General features: G+C 44.2%; 1 protein-coding gene across 8 annotated transcripts in view; it reads right to left on the bottom strand.

Moving 5' to 3' along the window:
* The window catches only part of dock7 (dedicator of cytokinesis 7), a 193,195-nt gene that overhangs the window by 75,339 nt on the left and 91,337 nt on the right, over positions 1-26,519 (bottom strand). For 7 of the 8 annotated variants that reach the window (XM_070887063.1, XM_070887064.1, XM_070887066.1 and 4 more), the window contains exons 17-22: positions 23,016-23,154; positions 21,889-21,990; positions 18,566-18,652; positions 13,266-13,497; positions 7,662-7,826; positions 6,571-6,746 (exon numbers count right to left, since the gene is read on the bottom strand). In XM_070887063.1, the coding sequence (XP_070743164.1) occupies positions 6,571-6,746; positions 7,662-7,826; positions 13,266-13,497; positions 18,566-18,652; positions 21,889-21,990; positions 23,016-23,154 (901 nt within the window). The remainder of the gene's footprint in view (positions 1-6,570; positions 6,747-7,661; positions 7,827-13,265; positions 13,498-18,565; positions 18,653-21,888; positions 21,991-23,015; positions 23,155-26,519) is intronic. The other variant, XM_070887070.1, reaches the window with a different exon arrangement.

Here is a 26,519-nt window from a genome sequence, read left to right as displayed (position 1 = left end):
ACATACATACATGTTGATAAACCTTCCTTCTCTCTGGCCTCTAAACTCACTCTTTACATCACAAATGTTCTTATCTCTATTTTAATAAATACTACTATGGTCACTGATATTCCACTGTCCTTTTCTCTTCCTCCTAAGTTTCTTATTGGTCTCCTTACCCAAGGAAGGATATACTTGCCTTAGAGGGAGTGCAACAAAGGCTCACTAGACTGATTCTTGGGGTGAGGGGATTGTCCAATAAGGAGATTAAGTATACTAGGCCTATATTCCCTAGAGTTTAGAAGAATGAGGTGTCATCTCATTGAAACATATATAATTCTTAAAGGCCTTGACAGGGTAGATGCTGGGAGGTTGTTTCCCCTGGGTGAGGAGTCTAGAACTGGGGGTCACAGTCTCAGAGTAAGAGATCAGCCATTTAGCACAGAAATTAGGAGAATTTATTTCACTCAGAAGGTTGTGAATCTTTAGAATTTTCTACCCCAGAGGGCTGTGGATGCTCAGTCATTGAGTATATTCAACGCTGAAATAGATAGATTTTTGGACTCGAGGGGAATCAAGGGATATAAGGGTTAGTGCGGGAAGGTGGAGTTGAGGTCAAAGATCAGCCATGATCTTATTAAATGGTGGAGCAGGCTTGAGGGGCATATGGCCTACTCCTGGCTCCTATTTCTTATGTCCTACAATCTTCATGCTTTTAAAACCTGTGTAGTGTCACCGAATCATTACTTTCAGATTTACCTCATCTTCTATTTTACTCTTTTTGATCTTGGTAATCTTCTGACCCATTACCCAGGTTTTTCAATAAAAATAAATTAAAAAAACCAAATTGATTTCTTTTGTCCATCGATACTAATCTGGATTCATTTCTACAATTTGGATGTTTGAACGTTATGCAACCTTTCTTCTTTTCCAGCGGGGATCAGTTATAAATGTGAAATTACAGTACATCCAATTTTGAAAGATTGATTTTACACATGAACCTTCAGTGTCATTCAGTGCTTCAGTATTCTGCAACACAACTCCCAAGAACATAGGTCTAATCATGAACAAGGTACATTTTGATGAATATGTAACACACACAACGATCCAGCTCTGAGCTCCATACTTTAATGATGAAATGTACATGTAAACCAACTTGATTAAAACGTTTGGTTTCCTTTCTAATGTCCACAAGCCTCTTGGCTGTCCATTTTCTTCATCTTTCTGTGGAAGTAGTGTCTGGCTCTCACTTGGCACCAACTGGTCTAGGACTCACCATATCAGGAATTGTACCTGCATATTCCACCCCTTCACTCCTTCCTCCACCCCTATTTTGAAGTTTATTTCCATCTCATCTTTAGCCCCATCCAAGGACACATATACTCCCCTCTGGTAGAAAAAAAGCATATTACTTGCAGATAGTGTTTGACCAAGGTTTGAGAAGCCTTTCTGAAATTATTCATACTAGGTTTATATGCATTTTCTAAACTGGAGAACAGGTTTACATTGAATGCCTGTTTAAACACTGCACCAAGTAAGACATTTCTAAGCGCGTAGAGCTGCTGGATACTGTAATGATTAAATAAATCAAGGCTTTTTTTGTAACTTTGTCCATAAGATGGTGATTGATGACTAATAAGTACACTGCACGAGGCAAATGTTCAGATGCTTCCCTTCAGTTGCAGTAATGTCTCTAGGATTTCAGTAAAGCTTAAAAGACATGAGATATTTTCAAACTATGTGCACATAAACTGTGCAAAACAACAGTACAATTACTAATTCTGTTCTTTTAAACTTGTGCTATGTCAGGTGATCGCAATACGACGGAGGAGGATTTCCTGGAGTGTATTAGGGATGGTTTTCTGGATCAATATGTCGAGGAACCATCCAAAGGGCTGGCCATCCTAGACTGGGTGATGTGTAATGAGAAAGGACTAATTAGAAATCTTCTTGTGTGAGGCTCCTTGGGGAAGAGTGACCATAATATGGTAGAATTCTTTATTACGATGGAGAGTGACACAGTTAATTCAGAGACTTAAGGAAAGGTAACTTCGATGGTATGAGGTGTGAATTCGCTAGAATAGACTGGCAGAGGATACTTAAAGGGTTGACTGTGGATAGGCAATGGCAAACATTTAAAGATCACATGGATGAACTTCAACAATTGTGCATCCCTGTCTGGAGTAAAAATAAAACGGAGAAGGTGGCTCAACCGTGGCTAACAAGGGAAATTAAGGATAGTGTTAAATCCAAGGAAGAGGCATATAAATTGGCCAGATAAAGTAGCAAACCTGAGGACTGGGAGAAATTTAGAATTCAGAAGAGGACAAAGGATTTAATTAAGAGGAGGAAAATAGAGTATGAGAGGAAGCTTGCCTGGAACATAAAAACTGACTGCAAAAGCTTTTATAGATATGTGAAGAGAAAAAGATTAGTAAAGAAAAACGTAGGTCCCTTGCAGTCAGATTCAGGTGAATTTATAATGGGGAACAAAGAAATGGCAGACCAGTTGAACAAATACTTTGGTTCTGTCTTCACGAAGGAAGACACAAATAACCTTCCGGAAGTACTAGCGGATAGTGGGTCTAGTGAGAAGGAGGAATTGAAGGATATCCTTACTAGAAGGGAAATTGTGTTAGGGAAATTGATGGGATTTGAAGGCCGATAAATCCGCAGGGCCCAATAGTCTGCATCCCAGAGTACTTAGGGAAGTGGCCCTAGAAATAGTGGATGCATTGGTGATCATTTTCCAACAGTCTATCGACTCTGGATCGGTTCCTATGGACTGGAGGGTAGCTAATGTAACACCACTTTTTAAGAAAGGAGAGAGAAAATGGGTAATTATAGACCGGTTAGCTTGACAGTAGTGGGGAAAATGTTGGAATCAATTATTAAAGATGAAATAACAGCACATTTGGAAAGCAGTGACAGGATCGGTCCAAGTCAGCATGGATTTATGAAAGGGAAATCATGCTTGACAAATCTTCTGAAATTTTTTGGGGATGTAACTGGAGTGAACAAGGGAGAACCAGTGTATGTGGTGTATTTGGACTTTCAAAAGGCTTTTGACAAGGTTCCACACAAGAGATTGGTGTGCAAAATGAAAGCACATGGTATTGGGGGTAATGTACTGACATGGATAGAGAACTGGTTGGCAGACAGGAAGCAGAGAGTCGGGATAAACGGGTCCTTTTCAGAATGGCAGGCAGTGACTAGTGGGGTGCCGCAGGGCTCAGTGCTGGGACCCCAGCTATTTACAATATATATTAATGATTTGGATGAAGGAATCGAGTGTAATATCTCCAAGTCTGCAGATGACACTAAACTGGATGGCGGTGTGAGCTGTGAGCAGGACGCTAAGAGGCTGCAGAGTGACTTGGACAGGTTAGGTGAATGGGCAAATGCCTGGCAGATGCAGTACAATGTGGATAAATGTGATGTTATCCACTTTGGGGGCAAAAACACGAAGGCAGAATATTATCTGAATGGTGATAGATTAGGAACAGGGGAGGTGCAACGAGGCCTGGGTGTCATGGTACATCAGTCATTGAAAGTTGGCATGCAGGTACAGCAGGCAGTGAAGAAGGAAAATTGTATGTTGGCCTTCATAGCTAGGGGATTTGAGTATAGGAGCAGGGAGGTCTTACTGCAATTGTACAGGACCTTGGTGAGGCCTCACCTGGAATATTGTGTTCAGTTTTGGTCTCCTAATCTGAGGAAGGACGTTCTTGCTATTGAGGGAGTGCAGCGAAGGTTCACCAGACTGATTCCCGGGATGGCTGGACTGACATATGAGAAGAGACTGGATCGACTGGGCCTGTATTCACTGGAGTTTAGAAGGATGAGAGGGGATCTCATAGAAACACATAGAATTCTGACGGGACTGGACAGGTTAGATGCAGGAAGAATGTTCCCGATGTTGGGGAAGTCCAGAAGCAGGGGACACAGTCTAAGGATAAAGGGTAAGCCATTTAGGACTGAGATGAGGAGAAACTTCTTCACTCAGAGAGTTGTTAACATGTGAAATTCGCTACCGCAGAGTGTTGTTGATGCCAGTTCTTTGGATACATTCAAGAGGGAGTTAGATATGGCCCTTACGGCTAAAGGGATCAAGGGGTATGGAGAGAAAGCAGGAAAGGGGTACTGAGGTGAATGATCAGCCATGATCTTATTGAATGGTGGTGCAGGCTCGAAGGGCCGAATGGCCTACTCCTGCACTTATTTTCTATGTTTCTACGTTTCTATGATTGCATTTTGAGCTGTGCAATACCACAGTGAAGTACTGGTGGTCACAGGTGTATCACTAATGGTGACAGACATTTCAAGGGATGAATTAATTCTGGCATACAAGAGTGTTGCACACCATTAAATTGTGTTGGTTTTAAATGCCATTTTTCTAGAATGCACTGGTACAAATACGCAAAATAAGCCTGGAGACAACAGCAAGTTTAGAGAACCGTCAACGTTCTTGAGGACGATACAACTGTTCAATAAATTATTTGACTAAATATACAGTGAAACACATCTTGCTCCGGAATTCAATTAGGATTGCTAAATCCCACAAACACATAGGTGTGAAAATATACATAATTTAAAATCGTGCAATAATGTGTTGATGCACTGACTATGTGTCTCATGCATTTTTATAAAATTGCATGCACAGGCACTCAAGCATAAAGCTGTGGAAAATGGTCTTTTTAAAAAAAGTGGCTGATAATTTTACAAAAAAAGACATTAAAGTGAGTGCTATTGAAATACAGAGGACTGAAGTCAAAATATTCAAATAATCAAAATAATGGGAGATGGATGAAAGTAAAAATTCATGTTGCAAAATAATGTCTTGAAGAAGATATATTAGCATCTGAAACCACCTGCATTACTTCAGTGCTTGATCTGGGGGGGCTTCTCCATGGGAGTGTGGGGCCACCAGCATTAACCCAGGAATTGGAGCGATCTAGTCCCTGAACAGGTGAACGAAGCAAATGGGAGAGGGAATTTAAAAACATTTAGCTGGATGTTGTCTTAATTTCTCCAAAAATGTACAATTTACAAGGGAAATGTATTTAGAGTCCACCACAGATTAACCAGAACAAAAATGTATTTTTCTCCCATCCACGCCTGAAGATTTTGACTCTTTTTGGAGGTATGATTCCACACAACTGGGGAGCCCTGCGTTAACTTGGTCAAAGTAACCATTCTTCGTTTTGACCATGGAAGTTGAAGGGGGTGCAAGAGCAACAAAGTAGAACTAGGGGCTCAATTTTCCCCCAAAGCATTTTTTTGGCGCAGTTGAAGAGTTACGCCCGATTTTTGGGGGCCTAAGTACGCCAAAAAAACAATTCTAAGTTTCCCCGTTGGATTTCTTCATTTTGGCATGGCATAATCCGACCTTAATTTTTGAGGGTGGAGCCTTGATCTGCGCCAAAAAGATCAGGCTGCCATGGTAACCAGGGACACAATGTGAGCTGAGGCTGCAAAGTGAAGCATACAGGCAGCTCCCAACACATTAAAAGAATTGAAAAGCACATACCAGCAACTCTCTCTCTCTCTCTCTCTCTCTCTCCTATGTGTTTTTGAATTATTTTAGTGTGTCCGGGCATCTGCTGCACCAATTTCTTTAACCCTCCTGAAGGTTTTTCTGCAGAGGCCACATTCGCTGGCCTAAGCACAACTGGAGTAACTCTCAGCTGGCCAAACTTCCCTAAATGGCCAGAATTGGCATAGGTGGCTGGTTATGACCCCTTTGGCTGAAAAAAAAACTGATCTAAAAAAATCGTAACTAACGGAGTTACGCTGGTGCAAATTGATTGGGGAAACTGTGGTTTTTCAACTTAGGCCAAAAAGAGCAGCCTGCTCCAAAAAAACAGCTCAAATCACTGGAGAAAATTAAGCCCAGGAGAGAGCAACAAAGTACTATCCCCACGTGATGTCCACACATGTACACGTTCCAGTAAGGGCCACAGGTGGTCACAAACAATAATCTCACTGATTCTGGCCCTCTACCGAGCAGAAGGACACGAGGCTAATTGTCAGCTATAATAAGCTAACTCAGTACAGAATTCAGATCGAATGTTCCTGATCTGCATGGCTTAGAACTAGGCAGTTCATTTACTACCTGAGCCACAGAGTAGCGATGGAACAATTTAATTGTTATTAAAATAAGCAAAGAGATGAAATCGCAGAATGCAATATTAGTATTGAAAAATGTCAATCTTAAACAAAGGTTTTGAACTATTTAAACGCCTTCTTTAAAATAGCAGACAGATTAATACTATACAGCATGATTTCAACCCTGACTGGTTTCCTATCACAGGGTTGAGAGGGCTGCAAACACGCAAACGAATTAGTTACTCCAAATCTGGGGCTGAAGATGAAGAATAGGACAGAAAAGTATGTCAATTAAAAAGAGGGGAAATATTAAAAAAGGGAACTTTATCCTCAACAAGCTTTCTAACTACTGCGATGTATAGAATTCTGTTTTGCGGCATTATTCACGTGAAATAATAGTACACAAGTTCATTTTGAACACTACATGTAGCTTAAATCTTCATTATACATGACAATGTATACAAGTAGAAAGAGATTGTTTACCTTGTTGCCAATAATTGTCCTTACTTCATCATCTGGTGAGGTTGGAGTCCCTGAGATGTCAGGGTTACTGTTACTGAGACTCCTGGACCGACTGAGGCTCAGGCTGGCCAGCCTCGCTGCTGAACGTGCCATCGTAGCATAATGCATAGATCCACCCAACACACACCCACCAGGACCTGTGGCAGGGATTCAATCATGATCAGTGCGTACAGTTTCAACCCCCCGTGTAAATTCAGGAGACGTACTGTGAGACAGGACACGAGCTATCAGTCTGACCAATGCAATGCAAGACAAGACACAAACGATTGGTCAGGCGGATATATAATGAGACGGATCACAAGCTATCAGTCTGGGGAACTGGGATACGTAATCAATGTGGGGGTGCAAGATGAAATGGGTCATAGGCTTTCCATCTGAAGGTGCAAGGAAAGATAGTCATAATCTATTAAACAACACAGAAGGGGCCATTACAGTTTGGTTAAATCAGAGTCTACTCTTTGGTTCTAGTCAATCAGTAACGCCACAAGTTTTACCATTTTGACTTCTTCCAATTCTCTCACATCACCCACTCAAGGTGCAGAGTCATAAAACTGATTGGAATGGGCTCCCTGTATACACGAACCTGTGACAGTAAGTCCAGTAATGGGGGGAGGGGGCTTGGAAAACTACAGGTAAACGATTGCATGAGGAAGGAGGATTGAAAGCTTCCAGTCTTTCCAAAAGTGTGTGGGGGCCAAAAAGTGACAAATAAAAAGCAAACAAAAGAAAACCCAATGGAAATCATTAAATGGAGTCTGTACTAAAGTGGCAAAGCAGCACAACCCTCAACCATGTGATGGGAAACAAAGTGGATGTGCTGTTTTGTGAGATAGCTTTTATCCTATTTGGCATTCCAGGGCATCATCTTAGCTGGGTTTTGTATTTTTCATTTTAGTGAAGGATAAATTAATGTATATTACAAATATAAGCTAAAATGTTACAAACAGCCTAGGAAGCCAATTCATATAATTATACTGAAGTTTGAAAAATAAATCGATTAACATTTGCCAAGTGCTCTGCAGACACTAAAGATAATCATATTTTGCTCTCACCTGGTGATGAGGGGTTTGACTCTGTGCTCGGAAGACGGAAAACGTAGTAAATGTAGGATGCCAACAGATTGTTCCTGCCATGCTGGTCCTGGCTTGTTTCTAAATTCTTGTGAAGTCTGTTTACAATGGATGTCATTGCCTCAAAAGATGGCTGTCCCATGTTTACTAAAGAAAAGAATTTGTGTACAGAAAGTTACAATTCACTTGCCAAATTGGACCTTGCGCCTAAACCGTTACTTCCCAAGGCCTAGTTAAACGATAACATGACCCAGGGATCGTAATACAGACCCTTTGTAGTACATACAAGTTGAACCTCCCTTATCCGGTACACGCAGGACCTGGCCTGTGCTGAATAAGGGATTTTGCTGGATGAGGGGAGGTCAGCGACCAGAGGTCGGTGAGGGGGGTGGGGGGGAGAAGGAGGTCGGCGCCCCGGTCAGGCCCAAAGTGTCGGCAGGCCAAGTGTCCCCATGGCCCGAGTGTCGGCGAGGCCCCAAAGTCGGGTGGAGATCGGCCATGTTCTGCGCATGCACCCCCAGCCGCCGGAATCATGCCGGACGAGGGGTGGTGCTGGATAAGGGAGTCCCGGATAATGGAGGTCCAACATGTACTATGATCCATCACAAAGAATGTCTATTTCCACCTCTGTAAACATTGCCCATCTCCACCCATGCCTCAGCCCATCTCCCGCTAAAATCTTCAACTCTGCTTTTGTTACCTACATACCCGACTATTCCAATTCTCTCCTGGCCGGCCTCCCATATTCCATCCTCCAAAGACTTGAGTTCATCCAAAACTCATACCCACACCAAGTCCAACAAACCTATTACCAGTGCATGCTGACCTCCATCGGCTCCCAGTCCACCAACATCTCAAATTTAAAACTCTCATCCTCATGGTCAAATTTCTTCATGACCTCATCCCTCCCTCTCACTGTAAAACCCTACGAGAACTCTGCATTTTTCCAATTCTGTCCTCTTGCGCATTCCCTACTCCTCTCACCTCACCACTGTCGTCTGTGCCTTCAGCCTTCTCGGCCTTAAGCTCTGGAATGCCCTCCCTAAACCTCTGTCTCTCCACTTTTCTCTGCTCCTTTAAGACACATTAAGAACATAAGAATTAGGAACAGGAGTAGGCCATCTAGCCCCTCGAGCCTGCTCCGCCATTCAACAAGATCATGGCTGATCCGGCTGTGGACTCAGCTCCACTTACCCACCCGCTCCCCGTAACCCTTAATTCCCTTTTTGGTTAAAAATCTATCTATCTGTGACTTGAATACATTCATTGAGCTAGCCTCAACTGCTTCCTTGGGCAGAGAATTCCACAGATTCACAACCCTCTGGGAGAAGAAATTTCTTCACAACTCAGTTTTAAATTGGCTCCCCCGTATTTTGAGGCTGTGCCCCCTAGTTCTAGTCTCCCCGACCAGTGGAAACAACCTCTCTGCCTCTATCTTGTCTATCCCTTTCATTATTTTAAATGTTTCTACAAGATCACCCCTCATCCTTCTGAACTCCAACAAGTAAAGACCCAGTCTACTCAATCTATCATCATAAGGTAACCCCCTCATCTCCGGAATCAGCTAAGTGAATCGTCTCTGTACCCCCTCCAAAGCTAGTATATCCTTCCTTAAGTAAGGTGACCAAAACTGCACGCAGTACTCCAGGTGCGGCCTCACCAATACCCTGTACAGTTGCAGCAGGACCTTCCTGCTTTTGTACTCCATCCCTCTCGCAATGAAGGCCAACATTCCATTCGCCTTTCTGATTACCTGCTGTACCTGCAAACTAACTTTTTGGGATTCATGCACAAGGACCCCCAGGTCCCTTTGCACCACAGCATGTTGTAATTTCTCCCCATTCAAATAATATTCCCTTTTACTGTTTTTTTTTCCCAAGGTGGATGACCTCACACTTTCCGACATTGTATTCCATCTGCCAAACCTTAGCCCATTCGCTTAACCTATCTAAATCTCTTTGCAGCCTCTCTGTGTCCTCTACACAACCCGCTTTCCCACTAATCTTTGTGTCATCTGCAAATTTTGTTACACTACACTCTGTCCCCTCTTCCAGGTCATCTATGTAAATTGTAAACAGTTGTGGTCCCAGCACCGATCCCTGTGGCACACCACTAACCACCGATTTCCAACCTAAAAAGGACCCATTTATCCCGACTCTCTGCTTTCTGTTAGCCAGCCAATTCTCTATCCATGCTAATACATTTCCTCTGACTCCGTGTACCTTTATCTTCTGCAGTAACCTTTTGTGTGGCACCTTATCGCATGCCTTTTGGAAATCCAAATACACCACATCCATCGGTACACCTCGATCCACCATGCTCGTTATATCCTCAAAGAATTCCAGTAAATTAGTTAAACATGATTTCCCCTTCATGAATTCATGTTGCGTCTGCTTGATTGCACTATTCCTATCAAGATGTCCCGCTATTTCTTCCTTAATGATAGTTTCAAGCATTTTCCCCCCTACAGATGTTAAACTAACCGGCCTATAGTTACCTGCCTTTTGTCTGCCCCCCTTTTTAAACAGAGGCGTTACATTAGCTGCTTTCCAATACACTGGTACCTCCCCAGAGTCCAGAGAAATTTGGTAGATTATAACGAATGCATCTGCTATAACTTCCGCCATCTCTTTTAATACCCTGGGATGCATTTCATCAGGACCAGGGAACTTGTCTACCTTGAGTCCCATTAGCCTGTCCAGCACTATCCCCCTAGTGATAGTGATTGTCTCAAGGTCCTCCCTTCCCACATTTCCTGTGACCAGCAATTTTTGGCATGGTTTTTGTGTCTTCCACTGTGAAGACCGAAGCAAAATAATTGTTTAAGGTCTCAGCCATTTCCACATTTCCCCTTCTCATCTTCTAAGGGACCAACATTTACTTTAGTCACTCTTTTCCGTTTTATATACCTGTAAAAGCTTTTACTATCTGTTTTTATGTTTTGCGCAAGTTTACTTTCGTAATCTATTTTTCCTTTCTTAGTCATTCTTTGCTGTTGTTTAAAATTTTCCCAATCTTCTAGTTTCCCACTAACCTTGGCCACCTTATACGCATTGGTTTTTAATTTGATACTCTCCTTTATTTCCTTGGTTATCCACGGCTGGTTATCCCTTCTCTTACCGCCCTTCTTTTTCACTGGAATATATTTTTGTTGAGCACTATGAAAGAGCTCCTTAAAAGTCCTCCACTGTTACTCAATTGTGCCACCGTTTAGTCTGTTTTTCCAGTCTACTTTAGCCAACTCTGCCCTCATCCCACTGTAGTCCCCTTTGTTTAAGCATAGTACACTCGTTTGAGACACAACTTCCTCACCCTCAATCTGTATTACAAATTCAACCATACTGTGATCACTCATTCCGCGAGGATCTTTTACTAGATCATCGTTTATTATTCCTGTCTCATTACACAGGACCAAATCCAAGATAGCTTGCTCCCTTGTAGGTTCTGTAACATACTGGTCGAAGAAACAATCCCGTATGCATTCTATGAATTCCTTCTCCAGGCTACCCCGTGCGATTTGATTTGACCAATCGATATGTAGGTTAAAATCCCCCATGATTACTGCCATTCCTTTTTCACATGCCTCCATTATTCCCTAGTTTATTGCCCGCCCCACCGTGAAGTTATTATTTGGGGGCCTATAAACTACACCCACCAGTGACTTTTTCCCCTTACTATCTCTAATCTCCACCCACAATGATTCAACATTTTGTTCATTAGAGCCAATATCGTCTCTCACAACTGCCCTGATATCATCCTTTATTAACAGAGCTACCCCATCTCCTTTCCCTTCTTGTCTATCTTTCCAAATTGTCAGATACTCCTGTATGTTTAATTCAGAGTCTTGGCCACCCTGCAATCACGTTTCTGTAATAGCCACCAAATCATACCCATTTCTAATGATTTGTGCCGTCAACTCATTTACTTTATTTCGAATGCTGCATGCGTTTAGGTAGAGTGTTTTAATACTAGTTTTTAAATCCATGATTTTTAGTTTTGACCCCTCCTGCAGGCCCTTTATATTCAGTGGTCCTTTTTGTTTTTTGCCTTGGGTTTCTCTGCCCTCCACTTTTACTCATCTCCTTTCTGTCTTTTGCTTTTGTCTCCTTTTTGTTTCCCTCTGTCTCCCTGCATTGGTTCCCATCCCCCTGCCATATTAGTTTAATTCCTCACCAACAGCACTAGCAAACACTCCACCTAGGACATTGGTTCCGGTCCTGCCAAGGTGCAGACCGTCCGGTTTGTACTGGTCCCACCTCCCCCAGAACCGGTTCCAATGTCCCAGGAATTTGAATCCCTCCCTGCTGCACCACTGCTCAAGCCACGTATTCATCTGAGCTATCCTGCGATTCCTACTCTGACTAGCACGTGGCACTGGTAGCAATCCCGAGATTACTACTTTTGAGGTCCTACGTTTTAATTTAGCTCCTAGCTCCTTAAATTCGTCTCGTAGGACCTCATCCCTTTTTTTTAAACCTATATCGTTGGTACCAATGTGCACCATGACAACTGGCTGTTCACCCTCCCTTTTCAGAATGTCCTGCACCCGCTCCGAGACATCCTCGACCCTTGCACCAGGGAGGCAACATACCATCCTGGAGTCTCGGTTGCGGCCGCAGAAACGCCTATGTATTCCCCTTACAATCAAATCCCCTATCACTATCGCTCTCCCACTCTTCAAACCTACCTCTTTGACCAAGCTTTGGGTCACCTGTCCTAATTATCTCCTCCTTTGGCTTGGTGTCAATTTTTATCTGATTCTGCTCCTGTGAAACGCTTAGAAATGTTTTACTATGTTAAAGGCGCTATACAAGTGCAAATTGTTGTATTAATCATGTTATTAGATGCTTTAATAAATGATGTTACGCCCTGTATATCCGTGAATTACCTTTTTTAGTCCAGGCACAAGAGAGCTTTAACTAGTTTACGGAGTGGTGTGCAGTATTCCCACTATGATGGTTTTGATATGGTTGACTGTTAATATAATTTGACAATTCTAAAGAGCTACTCTTTCGTCATTAAATAAATTTTAAACATGGAAGGTCAATTTTGTGCAATTTTGCTAGAAATGTAAAATCTTATTTAAAATCCCACGTAAATTTCCCATCTTCCAATTTGCTCTCTGATATTTTTCCTGAAGGCATTAACTCATGCTTGGGTACAACCCAGCCTCCAAAACCTCACCTAAAAGACCATTGCTCATGTATTAGCTAGATATTTCACTGACATCCATATACACACCCGCACATGCACAACTCCCATCGGTGATCACTGTATAGTGACCAGCAGCAGGAGCCCATACTGTTTTTGCCCCCTGTTGAGCCCAGAGTTTGACTGTAGCAATCTTAATACTGACACGGTGGAGCTAATTAACTCAGTATAGACCAGGGATCAAAACCACACACTGCATTTGCCAACAGGGAAGCTGTTGGTAAACGTTCTCAATTAAATGTGTAAAAACGCAGCCCACATCCAACTAAAGACAGTAATCTCATGATCAGCTGACAAACCACCCGCGCACCACGCACCCCTCCCCCCACCGCAAAAGAATTAGAATGAAAATAAGAAATGACGTATTTGACGTACCAATTTGTCCAGCAATTACAGGAGGCCTGACAACCAGCAAGGCAAGTTTATCCAGAAGCTGGTGGAGGAATCGAACCACCGGCTCTAGTTGAGCCGAGCTCAGGGCCGATATACTGTTCTTCAGTTCATTCTCCAGGTCATTCTCCAGAATTCGTAGATCTCCAATACGCACAGGAAATGCATGCTCCTCCAGTGCATGGACCAGAGCAAAAAACTTGTCAAGGTATGGATCCTGTGTCAAATATTTAATGTACATCTTTAACAAAAATCATGTCCAACATATCTCTGTTTCAGAGTTCAAAAGTACAAAGGTATGAGGGCTGAGTTATAAACTTGTGCAAAACAGGCTTATTTTCATATACAGTATTATTTATCAGTATCCCAATTCTTGCACTGTTCTATTTTAAAAAGTCTTAAATATTATTATTTTTGGTCAATTTGCATGCTCATCCCAGTGAGTGATTATAGGCCCAAGTTTCGAGCCGCGCCTAGAACGGCGCAGTCCCGACCTGGACGCCCATTTTTCGCGCCACAAAGTGCGCCTAAAAAAAACTTCCAGATTCTCCAGCTCCCTGCAGGTCGTTTGCAGCTGGGCGTGGCGCAGCACGAGCTGTAGGGGGCGGAGCCAGGTCCCTGCGCTGAAAACAGTGCCGGGACGTCTGCACATGCGCGCTACAGTGGGCACGCATGTGCAGTAGCTCCAGGCGCCCAAAACTGTGTGGGAGGGGCCGAAGCACGCAGCCCCTTCCCCTGGCCGAATGGCCTCACTGGGGCTGCGTCAATAAGGCTCCTCCCACGGCCAGCTCCTGCTTCCTCCCGACCCGACTCCCGCTTCCCGCCCACCGCCTCCGGACCGGACCAGACACCCGCTCCTCCTCTCCCCCCCCTGCCCCTGGACCGGACCCGGACCCGACCCCGACACCACTCCCGCTCCCCCCCGCCCTCGGACCGGACCCGACCCCCCCGGACTGGACCCGACCCGACTCCCGCTCCCCCCCCCCCGGACCCGACACCGACCTGACTCCCGCTCCCCCCTGCCCTTGGACTGGACCCGACCCCCCCGGACTGGACCTGACCCGACTCCCGCTCCCCACCCCCGGACCCGACACCGACCCGACTCCCGCTTCCCCTCCCCTCCCCCGACTGGACCCGACCTCCCTCCCCCCGACCTGACCTCTCTCTCCCCGACCCGAACCCCCTCCCACCACCCCCCCGACCCTGACCCCCGATCCCGACCCAACGCCACCTACCTGTAAATCTGGTGCTGGGGATGGGCCCTGCCCGAAGTCTTGGGCCCTGCCTGAAGTCTCGGACCCGGCCGAGCTAGGCCCGTTCAGCCTCCCTCCCCCATCCCTTCCCCCCGATCTCCTTCCCCCCCCTTCTCCTCCTTCCCTCTCCCCCTCTCTCCCCCCCCTTCTCCCCCCCTCTCTCCCTTCTCCCCCCCTCTCTCCCTTCTCCCCCCCTCTTATCGCTGTCAGAAACACAGACACTGACAGACAGAGAATGAGAGAATACACACACAGACAGACAGAGAGATAGAGACACTGACAGAGACACACTGGGGGGGGGGGGGGGGGGGGCATCCCAGCACGCTGTTGGAGGGCTCCCGGTGCTGCAGTCGGTAAGTAGAAAATGTTTTATTTATTGATTTTTGTTTAAAATTATTTCTTATTAATTTTTTTTGATTGATTTATTGGTTGATTTATTGATGTTTTTATCATTTATTATTGATGATGGCTCTTTATTTGTAAAACTGAAGTGTTTAATGTTTGTAAACTTCCCTTTAAACCCCCCACCCCATTCCCTACGCCTGATTTGTAACCTACGCCTGATTTTCTAAAGTGTAGACAAGGTTTTTTCGAGCGTGCAAAAATCTTCACTTACTCCATTCTAAGTTAGTTTGGAGTAAGTTTTCACTGACGAAACTTTGAAAACAGGCGTAAGTGGCCGGACACGCCCCCTTTTGAAAAAAAAATTTTGTTCCAAAGTGAAACTGTTCTAACTGACTAGAACTGGAGCAAACTAAATGGCGAGAATTCCGATTTCTAAGATACTCTGTTCTACACCAGTTGCTCCTAAAAATCAGGCGCAAATCATGGCGAAACTTGGGGCCATGGGTGCTGGAACTGAAATACATTTCTCTTGCATTCACTGCTCCAGTAACCCATTGCGATGAGAAATTTCTCCAAACCTCTCTCCTCACATTTTTTATAATGTTTAGTTGATGACAGCTGGTCACCAACTCCCCAATCAGGTGAAATAGTTTTTCCCTGTCACCCCATTAAATCTCTTCATAATTAAGAAAAATCCTACGTTAGATTTCTCCTTAGTTTTCTCTGTGCCAGTGAAAATAATCCTAGAATCTCCAGTCTCTGCTCAATGAGGAAAATCCTGCCCACAAAAAGCTTGACAAATGCAACCCGACAAATCAGCCTACTCTTAATCATCATCAAAGTGATGGATGAAGTTATCATCGTTGCTATCAAGCGACATTTACTCACTGATAACCTGCTCACCAATGCTCAGTTTGGGTTCAGTCAGGACTGTGTGGCTCCAGATCTCAATGCAGCCTTGATTCAAACATGGACACAAGAGCTGAATACTAGAAGTGAGGTGAGAGCGACTGCCCTTGACATCAAGGCAGCATTTGGCCAAATATAGCACCAAGGAGCCCTAGTAAAACTGAAGTCAATGTGTATTGGTGGGAAAATTGTCCAATGGGTAGCGTCATGGTTGTGGTTGTTGGTTGCTAATCATCTCAACCCCAGACATTATTGCAGGAGTTCATCAGAGCCGTGTGCTAGGCCCAACCATCTTCATCTGTTTCGTCACAAGTGGGATTGTTTGCTGATGTTTGCACAGTGTTCAGCCCCATTCACAATTGTTCAGATAACGAAGTAGTCCGTGTCCGCATGCAGCAAGACCTGGACAACATCCAGGCTTGGGCTGATAAGTGGTAGTAACATTCACGTCACACAAGTGGCAGGCAATGACCATCTCAACAACAACAACTTGTATTTATATGGCACCTTTAACGTAGTGAAACGTCCCAAGGCGCTTCACAGGAGTATTATGAAATTAAAAATTTGACACCGAGCCGCATAAGTAGAAATTAGCGCAGGTGACCAAAAGCTTGGTCAAAGAGGAATGTTTTAAGGAGCGTCTTGAAGGAAGAGAGAGAGGTAAAGAGGTGGAGTGATTTGGCAAGGAGTTTTAGAGCTTGGGGCCTAGGCACAGAAGGCACGGCCATCAATGGTTGGATTATAATCAGGAATGCTCAAGAGGGCAGAATTAGAGGAGTGCAGATATCTCGGGGGGTTTTGGGGCTGGAGGCGATTACAGAGATAGGGAGGGGCGAGGCCATGGAGAGATTTGAAAATAAGGATGAGAGTTTTGAAATCGAGGCTTTGCTTAACCGGAAGCCAATGTAGATCAGCAAGCACAGGGGTGATGGGTGAGCGGGACTTGGTGCGAGTTGAGACATGGGCAGCCAAGTCTAGAGGTAACAAATTCATAGATGAGGTCTTCCGTAGCGGATGAGCTGAGGCAAGGGCTGAGATATGTGATGTTACAGAGGTAGAAATAAGCGGTCATAGTTATGCTGTGGATATATGGTCGAAAGCTAATTTCAAGGTCAAATATGACACCAAGGTTGCAAACAGTCTGGTTCAGCCTTAGACAGAAATTGGGGAGACGGGTGGAGTCAGGGCTCGGGAACAGAGTTTGTGGCGGGGACCGAAAACAATGGCTTCAGTCGCCCCAATATTCAATTGGAGTAAGTTTCTGCTCATCCAGAACTGGCTGTCGGACAAGCAGTCTGACAATCTCCAACAAGAGAGAGCCTAACCACCTCCCCATGACATTCAATGGCAGTGCCATTGCCAAATCCCCCCACCATCAACATCCTGGGGCATCACAATTGACCCGAAGCTCAACTGAACCAGTTACTAGAGCAGGTCAGAAGTTGGGTATTTTGCAGCAAATGGTTCACTTCCTGACTCCCCAAACCCCATCCACCACCTACAAGGCACAAGTCAGGAGTGCAATGGAATACTCTCCACTTGCTTGGATGCAGCCACAACAACACTCAAGAAGTTCGACACCATCCAGGGCAAAGCAGTCTGTTTTACTGGCATCTCATCAACCAATTTAAACATTCACTCACTCCACCACCGGCATCCCGTGGCTGCAGTGAGTACCATCTACAGGATGCACTGCAGCAGATTGCCAAGGCTTCTTCAGCAGTACCTCCCATACCCACGACCTCCACTACTTGGAAGGATGATGGCAACAGGTGCATGGGAATACCATCACCTCCAAGTTCCCCTCCACATCACAAACCATCTTGACGTGGACACAGATCGCTGTACCTTCATTGTAGCTGGGTCAAAATCCTGGAACTCTACCTAACATTATTGTTGAAGAACCTTCACCACATGGACTGCACCGGTTCAAGAAGGCCCTTCTCAAGGGCAATTATGGATGGGCAATAAATGCTGACCTTACCATCGATACACACATCCCGAAAATGTATAATTTTAAAAAACTATAGTTTCCCATCCCTGGCATCATACTGTTGAATCAATGTTGTATGTTCTCGTTGGAGTTATGGTCTTTTTTATAATGGGGCAGCTAAAACAGCACATTGCACTCTGTGGCCTAACCAGCGCGTTGTATAAATTCAGCATTACTTCTTTACTCTTGTACTCTGTGCCTCTATTTATAATATATATATTTTTTTTTACTTCTCTTACTACGTGTCCATTCTTAGAGTCATCTGTGCATATTTTTAATTCATTGCACACATGAGCCCATATAGGCCCTTCCCCATTATCTTTAATTGTTTTTGACCTGTTTAGTCTATTCTCACTCCAATGTATTTTAATAATTTTGTTATATCTCAGAAACAGAAAAGCCCATCAGGCCCACATGCACTCATGTGCACTCGTCCTTGTACCTCCATGTCCTGGGAGAGGCAAAAACCCAGAGACCCATCGGCAATTCAGGAACCTGTGTTAAAAATGTCTCTTTAAAATATATTAAAATTGCCTCTCCTCCACCTCCTTCCTTCACTGTACCTCCCCACCCTCTACGCCTAAAGATGGATAATAAAACCATCAAAATTCAATTAATATACTTTGAATATATCGCATTCAGTGTCATCTCTCTGTTTAGGGAGAAACAGTATAAGAGCAAACTTGAAGCAGTCAAGCAAAACTCAACCTTCAGAGCTCAGTATAGAAAAAGAAACAAACTGATTTTATAATAAATGTGCAAATTAGGCCCAGCTCTATTCTCACCTGGGTGTGAATGGAAGACACAGCAACCACCTCCACATTGAACACTCCCTTGTGGTTATCCACCCACTTCATTCCAGGCAATGGTACCTTCAACAGAAACCAAAATCTTGTAGGTTAAGAGATAATATGCCTTCCCGATGGCTCACTCAGTCAACGTAGCATTCATGTTTCGCACAAACTAAAGCTTCAACTAGGAATTTAACAATTATAAATGGACAATCCGTTATGGGAAAGAGAATCTACCAGAGAATGAGTACCGGGAGTGTGAAAGAATACGTAGATTGCAGTTTAATATTAAGTTTGTTAGTCTACAGTTTACTGCTGGCTGAGCAGGCTCAGCTAAAGTGGTTGCACATAAATTCAGCATTGGGAACTACAAAAATGGCTACAGCTATCAAACCTAAAATGTTGGTGTCACCACGACTCTTCCTCTAAAGAAGTTATATAGTCTAAAAGCAAAAGTAAAAAATCAGTTGGGCTGTCCAAAACAATGCCCTTAATTATATTGGCCTCTGTTTGTGTTGCAACTATAATTTCTCTTAAATAACTAAGAATTCAAGCACTTGGACCATGCTGAGCATCTCATATACAGCTTTGCTTTATTATTTTGCTTCGGTCTTCACAGTGGAAGACACAAAAACCATGCCAAAAATTGCTGGTCATGGGAATGTGGGAAGGGAGGACCTTGAGACAATCACTATCACTAGGGGGATAGTGCTGGACAGGTTAATGGGACTCAAGGTAGACAAGTCCCCTGGTCCTGATGAAATGCATCCCAGGGTATTAAAAGAGATGGCGGAAGTTATAGCAGATGCATTCATTATAATTTACCAAAATTCTCTGGACTCTGGGGAGGTACCAGCGGATTGGAAAGCATCTAATGTAACACTTCTGTTTAAAAAAGGTGGCAGACAAAAGGCAGGTAACTATAGGCCGGTTAGTTTAACATCTGCAGTGGGGAAAATGCTTGAAGCTATCATTAAGGAAGAAATAACGGGACATCTTGATAGGAATAGTACAATTAAGCAGACGCAACATGGATTCATGAAGGGGAAATCATGTTTAACTAATTTACTGGAATTCTTTGAGGATATAACGAGCATGGTGGATAGAGGTGTACCGATGAATGTGGTGTATTTAGATTTCAAAAGGGCATTCGATAAGGTGCCACACAAAAGGTTACTGCAGAAGATAAAGGTACGCGGAGTCAGAGGAAATGTATTAGCATGGATAGAGAATTGGCTGGCTAACAGAAAGCAGAGAGTCGGGATAAATGGATCCTTTTCGGGTTGGAAATCGGTGTTTAGTGGTGTGCCACAGGGATCGGTGCTGGGACCACAACTGTTTACAATATACATAGATAACCTGGAAGAGGGGACAGAGTGTAGTGTAACAAAATTTGCAGATGACACAAAGATTAGTGGGAAAGCGGGTTGTGTAGAGGACACAGAGAGGCTGCAAAGAGATTTAGATAGGTTAAGCGAATGGGCTAAGGTTTGGCAGATGGAATACACTGTCGGAAAATGTGAGGTCATCCACCTTGGAAAAAAAAGCAGTAAAAGGGATTATTATTTGAATGGGGAGAAATTACAACATGCTGCGGTGCAGCGGGATCTGGGGGTCCTTGTGCATGAATCCCAATTAGTTTGCAGGTGCAGCAGGTAATCAGGAAGGCGAATGGAATGTTGGCCTTCATTGCGACAGGGATGGAGTACAAAAGCAGGGAGGTCCTGCTGCAACTGTACAGGGTATTGGTGAGGCCGCACCTGGAGTACTGCATGCAGTTTTGGTCACCTTACTTAAGGAAGGATATACTAGCTTTGGAGGGGGTACAGAGACGATTCACTTAGCTGATTCCGGAGATAAGGGGGTTACCTTATGATGATAGATTGAGTAGACTGGGTCTTTACTCGTTGGAGTTCAGAAGGATGAGGGGTGATCTTATAGAAACATTTAAAATAATGAAAGGGATAGACAAGATAGAGGCAGAGAGGTTATTTCCACTGGTCGGGGAGACTAGAACTAGGGGGCACAGCCTCAAAATACGGGGGAGCCAATTTAAAACCGAGTTGAGAAGGAATCTCTTCTCCCAGAGGGTTGTGAATCTGTAAAATTCTCTGCCCAAGGAAGCAGTTGAGGCTAGCTCATTGAATGTATTCAAATACAGATAGATAGATTTTTAACCAATAAGGGAATTAAGGGTTACGGGGAGCGGGCGGATAAGTGGAGCTGAGTCCACGGCCAGATCAGCCATGATTTTGTTGAGTGGCGGAGCAGGCTCAAGGGGCTAGATGGCCTACTCCTGTTCCTAATTCTTCATGTTCTTATGTTCTTGCTGGCAGACTTAAGGCATGGGGCTCTGAAGTGCAGCACATCTAGGTACTGATGTACATGGAAATATTGCATCCCGAGATGTACTGCAACCACATACAAGCACTTTGTGAAAAGCCTGGGTGCTCAAGAGAGGCTGAATTGATAACTTGGAGCCCTAGAAATTGAACTGGAGAAACTTCTGATGGCACTATGGAACTATGCATCACCGATCTAGAATGGAGTACTGTATTACGTTTTACACATTTAAAGCCTTCACCAGATATTAAAGACGTGTTGACCCTTATTGCATGCATCAGGCCATGTACTGTATGGGCCAGTGTTAATGAACACATGCAGCTTTGGTACACACATGCTGAATATAAAACTCCAGTCTGAACCTTAGCCCCTTACACAATTGTTCTCGTTACCTGCTTTATTTGCTCTCAACATGGTTATCTAAGGACCAGTGGATTGGTTACTGGTGTTATCATGAGCTAAAGAGCATAACTTTCTTTATTTTGAAATCTAACCTAAAAAAGACAGACTATTGGAATATTTTGTGGACAGAGCTGCAATTGGTCAACTATCTGAATCTCACACATCCAGAAACCTTTTTTCAAAAGAACTCCCATCAAGGTTGAAGCAGTCATCAACTGATCAGTTAAAAAAAATAATACATCACCATTGTCATGCCTCCAATTATCCATTCATAGAGCAGAAATAGTCATCAAGGTGGGTTTTATTTATTTTTTTATTGCCTCACCCTTATAAACCTTTCTGTGTCATTCCTGTACTGTCACAATTGACATCTTCCATTTGTCTTAAAGAGATGTATTTCTCCTTTCACACAGCATCATTACAGCCAGCAGAAGTCACAGAGGTGAAAGGAAAATCAGCTGAAGTGCTGCATCACCCTGTCGCTACACCACTTGCTCATCAAGTAGTGAATGTGTGTAAATGTAACGCAGAGAGAAGATAATCCAAACTCACAACTATTTTCAGTAACTTACTTCTGGGGATAAAACAGAGTAAGATTGTGGCGGCTTCTCAAGTGATACAGGAAGGCAGAACTGCCCAGTTTTCAGGCGTCCGTTCTGCAGCATTGGGATCCACTGTAATGAGAGGAATAAGGAGAGTGAATATACTGTCAATCTAAAACCACACTGATGTATCCTGACACAATCATTACTTTTTTTAAATGAGGGGATGGGCGAGGGGGGAGGGATTTTAAGTTATTTGCATGTACTGCATTGCCCTGGAACTGTTTGGGTAAAGAAGGGAGGGGTTGATCTGCTCCAGTACCTTCGCTAATCCAAAGACACTACTCTGAAATTGTTACAAAGACAGATGCAGGAATGTCACTGAGGCGTCCCACAGTAAAATGGTTGAGATCAGAAAATTTAGTGGCATAGGGAAATAATGGGTACTAAACCCCACATCACATCCTGCCATTGCTCCTGCATGGCGAGCCATGTCACACCCAGAAGAGCTCCTTAATAGCAATAAACATCAGGCATATTTTTGTGCTATTTGTCACTCTACAGGATGACAAACAGAGTGAACTTGTTCAGTAAAACAGAAACAAAAATAGTTAAAATACATTTAACACCTCCACAATGGTTTAGTGGCTAAAAGCTCTGCATCACACAATTCAAAAGCGTACTGATCAAAAAGATCCCAGTTTTAATTTTCCTTCCCCACTCCAAACTCAGTCAAGCCAACAGCCGGTGCATTATATGGAGTCTCAGCACCCCAAATCTTGGAAGAGGAAAGTGTTCACACTCCTGATTGCTATCCTGTGTCACATGCTGGAAAGTGCACGTATGTGTCGGCACTGGGTACGAATAGGTCAGGCTTGACTGTGATGGCTACACACCACTGCTTGGCAATCGAATAGCCGATTACACTTACTCATCAAGCTCATGCACACTTAGATAAGGTACTGAAGTGTGTGCGAGTCAGTGCCTTGAGGAGGAGAGAAGTGGATATGGAGAGAAGTGTATATGGAAAGAAGACATTAAAAAAAACTATTTGCACAGGCAAAGTTTTCATATTTCAAAATTCTATATTTAAATATAACATGACCATTGATATACAAAGACAGCATATTTATTCAAATCAGAAAATTGTCTGGTACCGTGTATCCGACTGGGGTTTCCAAGGGGGTGTTCTGCTTCTGCTGGCAGCTGACATGATAGAAGGTGAACAGCAGATGGTGGTGATCAGTCAGATAAGCAGGAAGTTTGACTTTTATTTCTTCATGAAAGTCAGGTGATCTATCAAAAGAAAATATGCATTTCACACAAAACATTGCTTGCTTTCACACCCAGTCCCTTGTGCAATATATTAGAACTGTATTATCTAACAGCAACTAAAGCGTCTCAGAAAACCCAGATAGTTCCCTCATTGGCTTAGTTATTTCCCATTGCTTCATGTGGCATTGAGGCATAAATACCAGAAGGTTCCAAGTTTATGCTGAGTTAGTTGATCACAGCTGGTCCCTATAGTTGAATTAAGTACCCCTGGGCTAAGGAATTGCTATCCAGTAATCCATGCTGGAAAGTGCATAGGTATATATGTAGAGTGAAGACAAGATTGGACTTTATTGTCAGCCAAGGCTCAGTTGGGAGCACCCTCGCCTCTGGGTCAGAGGGTTGTGGATTCAAGTCTCACTCTAGGGACTTGAGCACAAAAATCTAGGATGACTCCAGTGCTGCACTCTCGCAGGTGCTGTCTTTCAGGTGAGACATTAAACCAAGACCTTATCTGCTCTCTCAGGCGGACATAATAGATCTCATGGTACTATTTTGAAGAAGAGCAGGAGAGTTATCCCCGGTGTCTTAGCTAATATTTATTCTTCAATCAACAACACTAAAACAGATTATCTGGTCATTATCACATTGCTGTTTGCGGGAGCTTGCTGTGTGCAAATTGGCTGTCACTTTTCCTACATTTCCACAGTGACTACACTTCAAAAAGTACTTCATTGGCTGTAAAGCACTTTGGGACATCCGATGTTCGTGAAAGATGCTATATAAATTCAAGTCTTTCTTTTTGGCTGTGACATTTCTCACAATTCACTGTGAAGGCTGCACATCAACAAAACCCAGATGGGGAAGCTATTGGAAGGCTCTTGGGGCCTAGGGACACTAATGCAAATTTAAGCCTTCAGGAGAGAAAGGGAGGAAGAATTGGAAAAATAATGTGGTAGCTACCTGGAGTGTTTAATGGTTTAAGTAACCTTTTCTTTACTGTTCTTGATCAAAAGGTATTAAGTACAATTTTCGCAAAGCAATCCAATTCTGTATTATCTTAATGAAGTATAACTATTACTTCTAAGGGCTAATTTTCCAAATACAGCTGACGTGGAACCTTGTTTGCAAGGGTCACATATTAGGAAATTGTGAGCATACTCTCCATGATTTTCTATCCATTAGTGGATGGAGAATTGTGGGATCATGTCCATAATTTCTCAATATGTACTCCTAGCAGATGAGGCTCCACATTGAAACATACATTCAGAAACTGATCCCCTCTACTTTAAAAAAAAGAAACTAGCAGTCTGTGTAGATATTACACAATCATCAAAAACCTTGAAAACCAAGGTGAATGAAACAGGCATCTACATTAATTAGAAAAAGGCAAGTGATTGCAACATATTGTGAACTCAAAGTATGGCATGTCATTGATCACAGTTACACTGAACTCTTACTTATTGGTGTACTGTAACACAGGTGACAAAATCTACAGTGAGTCACTTCAAGAGTCAGCAATTTCGCGGTCATGTTTAACCAATAACCAGTACTTAAAATATATACTTCGCTATCAAATAATTTCAAAATTATTTCAGTCTAAAGACAGAAGAGTTTATTTCTGTGACAAGGTTCCATGATTATATTTTACCCCTGCTTCTCCTATCTTCAAGATGCTGACTGGTGCTAGGGTATGATAACTTACTGTTCCTCACCTAATGATCTTCACCTGTGAGCCTAGATAATACGTTTCACCAGGCAATTCAACCTTGGTGGATGTCACAACCAATCCCGATCTTGTCCTTGGCCAACATCCAGACAATTGCCTTTTCTAGCAGGAGTCAACCGGATAGTGATCAGGAGCAGCAGCCTTGGCTGTTTTTGTTTTGATCCATTGACCAGGGGTGTCAGAACCAGTCAGAATACTTTTACTGCCTCCTACACTGAGATCTCCAACAGGAACATCAAATCATAGTACTGTAGTGCTATTTGGTACAAGAGCTAGCTTTTCTTTAAAAAAGAATGAAATGAATTTGTTTTAATGCAACACTTTTAGATTTTGGCAGGTACTATGTAAAGTTGTAAGCATTTCTATGCAGTTGTTCCATCATGTTTTGTAAGAGTCTTAAATATCTTCAACAGCATAACAAAGTGGTACAACCCTCGACAACTTTAAAGAGCTCACAAAGTTCAAAGAGCTCACAACATTGAACCCACTGATTGCTGAACAAACAGAAAGATCACACATTTTTCCCCCATGGAATGTCGACATTAACTCATGCTTGGCGCAGACCCTGGGTGATAACACTGGGAAGTATTCCATTCTCAGCACTGACACTCCTCACCTTGATGAGCATAGAAATTTAACAGAAAAGAATCATATTTTAAAATCTTGTCCCACAATCCTTGAGGCAAAAAGCATTTATAAATTTAACTGTCGAGAAATTACTTCACTGACAGTGTTGTTACGTGTTTGAGAAGCGGGCATTTTAAGTCAACATAATGGGTCCAAGTTTCGGGCTGTGCCGTGGACGCCCGTTTTTCGCGACAGAAAGTGCGCCGAAAAAAATCTTACCTATTCTCTGGCTCCCTGCAGGCCCTCTGGAGCTGGGTGCGGCGCAGCACGAGCTGTAGGGGGCGGAGCCAGGTCCCTGCGCTGAAAACAGTGCCGCGACCTCTGCACATGCGCGCTACAGTGGGCGCGCATGTGCAGTAACTCCAGGCGCCCAAAACTGTGGGAGGGGCCCGAAGCACGCAGCCCCTAGCCCTGGCCGAATGGCCTCACTGGGGCTGCGTGGATAAGGCTCCTCCCACCCGACCGGACCCGACCCGACCCCCGCTCTCCCCCCCCGCAGCGACCTGACCTCCCCGACTTCCCCCCCCTCCCGCGACTCTCTTCCCCCCCCCCCCGCCCGCGACTCTCTTCCCCCCCCCCCGCCTGCGACTCTCTCTCTCTCCCCCCCCCCAGACCCGACGCCACCAACCTGTAAATCTAGCCCAATTTGGGCCGGGCCATTCAGCATCCTTCTCTCCCTTCCCTCCCTCCCTCCCTCCTCTCTCCTCCCGCCCTCCCTCCCTCCTCTCTCCTCCCTCCCCCCTCCCTCCTTCCTCTCCCCCCCTCCCTCCTTCCTCTCCCCCCCTCTCCCTCCTTCCTCTCCCCCCTCCTCTCCTCCTCTCCCCCTCCCTCTCCCCCCCCTCCCCTCCTTCCTCTCGCCCCCTCCCTCCTTCCTCTCCCCCCTCTCCCTCCTTCCTCTCCCCCCTCTCCCTCCTTCCTCTCTCCCTCCCCTCCCACCCCTCCTCCCCCACTTCTCCTCCCCCTCCCCCCACCCTCCTCCTCCCCACCCTCCTCCTCCCCACCCTCCTCCCCCTCCTCCCCCTCCTCCTCCTCC

This window comes from Pristiophorus japonicus, chromosome 8, assembly GCF_044704955.1.
Source record: "Pristiophorus japonicus isolate sPriJap1 chromosome 8, sPriJap1.hap1, whole genome shotgun sequence".
Lineage (NCBI taxonomy): Eukaryota > Metazoa > Chordata > Chondrichthyes > Pristiophoridae > Pristiophorus > Pristiophorus japonicus.
Note: the sequence above shows the minus strand (reverse complement) of the source record. Positions and strands in the feature narration are given on the sequence as shown.